The 5,297-nt window shown below is 44.3% G+C and overlaps 1 protein-coding gene across 1 annotated transcript in view; it reads right to left on the reverse strand.

Moving 5' to 3' along the window:
• RHOJ (ras homolog family member J) overlaps positions 1–1,262 on the reverse strand; it is a 55,397-nt gene extending 54,135 nt beyond the window's left edge. Inside the window, exon 1 of the mRNA XM_009332730.1 lies at positions 595–1,262. Within this exon, the coding sequence (XP_009331005.1) occupies positions 595–772 (178 nt within the window). The 5' untranslated portion in view covers positions 773–1,262. The remainder of the gene's footprint in view (positions 1–594) is intronic.
• Positions 1,263–5,297: the final 4,035 nt, after the last annotated feature.

Genomic DNA, 5,297 nt, shown 5'->3' on the forward strand with positions numbered 1-5,297 from the left:
AGTATTAAAATATTTATAGATGGAGTAACAAATGTCTCTGAAAGGAGAGCTATATTCTGACAGCACTGAAAGAGGCTATGCTGGTTTTCTCAATGATTACTCCTTGAATAGAATATAAATATTGTAATTTATGCATCATTTGACATGAGACACAAGATCACTGATAGCATATATTTTTTTGTACATATACATAAAATATATATAGAGAGTCTTCATCATAACTGCAGCCATGAAGTTCAGAACTTCAGAATTTCCGAAACAAAGCAAGAATACAAATTGATGGAGGCTGAATTATATTTGTTGTCCCAAAAATCCAGTGGATTTAATTGCATCCCTAACGCTGCTTATTTGCCAAAACCAAAATAAAAATCGGAAGCAAACAAATAAGTTCTCTGAATAAATCCTGCATTGCCCCATTTGTATGAGCTGCCATCTAAGCTGCCTGGTTACCATCCAGGCCTGAATCACATTCCCGGACAAGAAGTAACCCATACATCCCCTTTGAACCGTCCCCTCCTCTCCTTGATCTTCCTTTACCTCCCACATGGCCCTCCTGCAGCTCTCAATTAAATTTCTTTCAAAGCACTTTCTTACCTGCATAGTGGTCAAACACAGTGGGGACATACTCCTCTGGGAAGGCATCGTTGGCATAACTCATCAGCAAACAGGTTTTCCCAACTGCACCATCCCCAACCACCACGCATTTTAACATCTTCTTCGTGTTATTGCTGCTCCCGTCAGTGCAGTTGTCATCTTCTTCCTTGCAGTTCATTCTTGCTGCTGCTGCCGCTGCCGCTGCTCTTGCTGCTCCCAGGACTTCCAAGTGCACATGAAGGAAAAATGAAGTGCGATTGTATTGACTTTTCCTGAGTTTGGAGCGGGGGGGGCAGCAAATCTCAAACTCAGGAAATCATACTAATGTTTCCAGGCTGTCAAAGCCGCTTCTAACAATTACCAGATCAGTCAAGAGAATCATCGAGGTGAATAAATTAAATATACAGAGAGGAATATCATAAAAAAGCGATCTGTCCTTTCTTGTTCATCCGAGTCAGGAAATCCTCATCCTGCCCCGGAGTTCTCAGTATTTATTGCGACTTAAAAAATATCAGCAGCCTGCGGCTTTGATTCGCGTCTCCCTTCCTCCAGCTTGGCTGCAGGAATCAGGGATTCCTGTTAAATCCACTCCATTTTCCATTTCATTTCTAACATGGAGGAGAGCCTGGAGGTTTTTAATGGAGTTTTTCCTTTCTTTCTCCAGCTTGCTGTGTGTCAGGAAATCATGGGTTAATTCCATATTAGGATCAGTGGGCTTGTGAAGGGCTGCAAACAATGGGAGCTCTGTGTGTATTTGTACTTTGGAGGAACTCTGCCAGGACATGGAGAAAGAAAAACACTAGAGGTCTCTCTGCAGACCGAAGTTTTTAGGCTTCCTGCTCCATCCCGCGCTCGAGCTGCTCTTCGGGCTGCCGGCACCAAGACCGGTGAGGAGGATTTCGGAGAGGTTGTGAAAGATACGGGTGTTGGACCTACGTGGCCAGGCGGGGTACGGGGAGGCTGCCAGCTGTGCCCATGTCTCAGGGTTGTCTGTTGTTCCCAGGCACGATCTCCTCTGGTCTCGGGATAGGTATTTCCTTACATTTGGGAGGGAAAGGTGGGAGGTGGAAAGGCAGACAGGAGGTATAGTGGGTAGGTAGAGTTTAATGTCAACTTTCTCTGTGTCTATAGCTCTTTAAAGAACTTTGTTAGAAATAATAAAGAATTGATTTTTCAATTCAGGCACTCAGAAAGTACCTCTTGCATTTCCCCTCATCCACCCAAAAAAAGAAAAAGAGGGATTTTTCCCCCCCTAGTGTAAATATGTAAACACAGACAGAGATAGAGAGAAAAAAAGAGGAATTAAGAGTTACAGGAATTAAAAAATTAAAAAAATAAAACCACCGCATAGCAGTCTGTGGAAAACCAGCTTTGAACTGTATGATTCCTGCCCCCTCTCTATTTTGTTCTAGTGTTTCACGTGCCTCCTAAGTCTTCTCTCAATTTAAATATATAACAGCCTATATGCACATGAAAGGCCAAACTCCCTGATCCTTCCACAGGAAAGATTTTGCAATTTCCAGCAGAAATGAGCCAGACATTAACATAAACCCCAGTACAGCAGCCCAGCACATCCTGCTGGCTGCATTTCCCTTCCATGAGACTTGAAGGCTTTGAAAGGGGGAAACAACCGGGGAAACACACCGGTGCTAAACACTTCCCCTGCCTTGCTTACACCTGGCTAGAAAGAAATGCCCAAAAGCACACGCAGGCTTGGAGCGATGCACACCTGGAAGTGTAAAGACCAACACAACCTTAAAAAGGAATTGTCTTAGCCCCAAACTGCATGAGTAAAGACAAACTCAACCTTAATAATGAACCTCCTTAGCCCCAAACTGCATATCCTTCAATGTTTGCAGTGAAGGGGCTCAGCACACCCATTCCCAGTCTTCCCCGGACAGGCTAAGCCCCATGTCTGTCAGAGCTCTTCAGTGATTTAAGTGTATGCTGGATCAGCTCTCAACACCTTCCCCAAGAGGTGGTAACTGAATAAAACACGTGAATGAGGTTGAACAAGGTTTTTCTGTTTACCTGGAGAGCCCCGGGTCTCCATTTGCCATCTCTTATCAGGAGTCTTGGTCATTCAGTAATTTGTGCACCATGCCCCATGTTCTTCATCTTCTTCATGTCCTCCTCCCTGTTGATGACAGGGATCTTTATAGGCAGTGTTAGGCCCAGCATCACACCCGCTGTCAGAGGGCATCACTGAAGGGTTTCCCCAGTTAGAAGTTCAGGTGGCATCCTCTTAGCTTCAAAACTATAGCCCAATGCTGAGGTTTATCCAACAAAACTTGTGAGCTCTGGGCACCTAAACCACCATTCTCCAAGCAGTTGCTCTGCATTTCCACCATCAGTAGCACAGCTGGGTCATCCTGGGGGGCATCAAGTGTTAACAGGATTTTGTTCTTTAAGCTTCTTTCTTGTTGCAATTGGGGCAAACTCCAAGCTTGTGTCTCTGTCTGGTTATTACATAGTTGAGTAGGTGCACAGATACCCCCTATGCCTTTGCTTATTAACCTAGTGACCTTGTTGCCAAATATATGAGTAAGTGCATGCTGTTGCAAGGTAACAACAGACCCTGAGGAGGCAAAAAATTCCAGTAATTCATGGTTCCCCATTGCATCTATCAGACAAAAGAAACAGCTATCTCACTTCCCTTTTTATGCAGGCATAATCTATCTGCAAGCTTTTTCAACATCAGACATACCATAGTTAAGGCAAACCTTAATGATAGTTAGGCCAGATTTAGGCCTATGACAAAATCCCCATGGCTCATTCCTCCATGCTCAGCAGGGCTGTGTTGCTTTGACCATAAAGCTGGACAAGTCTCAGCAGCACTGTGTCCACCTCTGTTTTTTTTGCAAGAGGTTAAACAATGAAATTCCCTTGCTGTTTCTCTAGAGGCTTTAAGATACTTTAGTCTCCTCTCCACCTTTTTTTAAAGGGTCTTTCAAAATTGCTTAAAGGGGTTGGCTTTTGTGATACTCACACTATCAAGGGGCTGAACCGGAGGGTCTTTGCAGACCCTTCCAATTCTAAGCTTTGATGTATGGGAAGCTTTGCGGGGAACCAGTTTTAGTTAAGATGCACCAGTAAAAGAACTTGCATCCCTTAGCCTGCGTAACGGAAGAGCAGCTGCACTGTTAGAGCCTATCTAAAGGCTCGCCTGGAAGAGGCCAACAGGACGAGTTTATCTGAAGGTGAGGAAGGCTGACATCTTGCCTGTACAACTCAAATTCAGTGCTACATTTTTGCTTTACCTATACAAGTGATACCTACAGCTTTAGAGGAGTTATGATGAAGTTATAAAATAAGACCTGTATCTGAACTAAAAACATGTTTTCTTTACTCTCATTACTTTAACTTGGTTTGGCATCATTCAGGTCAGCTGCACCAAAACATCTTCAGAGCTGGTTTAATTGCAACAAGGTATAATCACATTGTTTTACACTTTCCTCTCAGGAGACTGAGACAACATTAACCCCTCTGCTACTCTGGGATTGTACCTTATTTGCAAAGTTGGCCCTGAATCTGCTGTGTGACTTAACTGCCAGTCCTGTCGTCTGGCAGTCTAGCAAAGTTTGAGACAATCCTGTTACATTTTACAGAAGATTTCCTAACCTGTAAATTGCAAGTGGCGATCCTTTAGGTTAAGCTGACCTTTCTGCAGTTGCTGTGCAAGTTTCAGCTCCCCTAAGACTGCTTCTGCACAACGGAGCTGCCTACGAGCCCCAGTGTGGAAATCACAGGGTTATTGATAATGATTAGCAAAGCTCAGAAGGTCTGGTGATTTAATCTGGATCCAGGGCATTTTTGCTCTTTCACTGATCAGGTTAGAAATGGTCAGATTTGCTCACAAGATCTCAGCCTTTCCCATCTCACAAATCCCGTAAGAGCAGGCTGATTCCAAGCCATAAAGTTTGGAAAGATGTGGCTGAAGTGAAAAAGTAAACCCAACTAGTCTGAATGCTTGGAAAGCTTGTTTAAATGCATGTGGTTCTCTGGTATCCAACCCGGTTTGCTTCATACTCGTTTTACAAGCTTCTAGCCAAGACCACCATGGCAAGAAGGGAGGCTAAAAGAGACCATAATAGATACGGGCAGGTGCTATTAGCACTGTGGAGTGAAGATGTCACCTGAGGCGCTTTCTAACAAAGTTTCTCAAGCAAAGAGCTCTGCTCTAGATGAAGTGCCTCTGACCTTTTGTTAATTAACAAATTAACTGGCAGCAGATCTATTCTTGGGACTGCAGAGTATGTCCAACTCCCACACATCTGTGTGGAAGCATCAGCTTCATCTTCATCAGCACAGGTCTGACAGGGCGGTCCCTGGAGCTACTTCCTTGGGGATTAGCAAGTTCAAGGCTGGTGCAAGAAATTTTGGAGAGAATATCTGTAGGAGATGAAGGACTTGCAGATTTGTTAATTAGCTCCGCACTGAGCAATATGTTTGCCAATTAACTCTATTCTGTATTTCTCTGCAGGCTTGCAGAGGGAAAAAAAGGCTATGATGCTGTATTGCGCTCTCCCTGCTCTCTTCATAGAATCATAGAATAGTTTGGGTTGGAAGGGACCTCCAAAGGTCATCTAGTCCAACCCCCCCGCCGTGGGCAGGGACATCTTCAACTAGATCAGGTTGCTCAGAGCCCCATCCAACCTGACCTGGAATGTTTCCAGGGATGGGGCATCTACCACCTCTCTGGG

The sequence above is a fragment of the Pygoscelis adeliae genome, unplaced genomic scaffold (genome assembly GCF_000699105.1).
Source record: "Pygoscelis adeliae isolate BGI_AS28 unplaced genomic scaffold, ASM69910v1 Scaffold179, whole genome shotgun sequence".
Lineage (NCBI taxonomy): Eukaryota > Metazoa > Chordata > Aves > Sphenisciformes > Spheniscidae > Pygoscelis > Pygoscelis adeliae.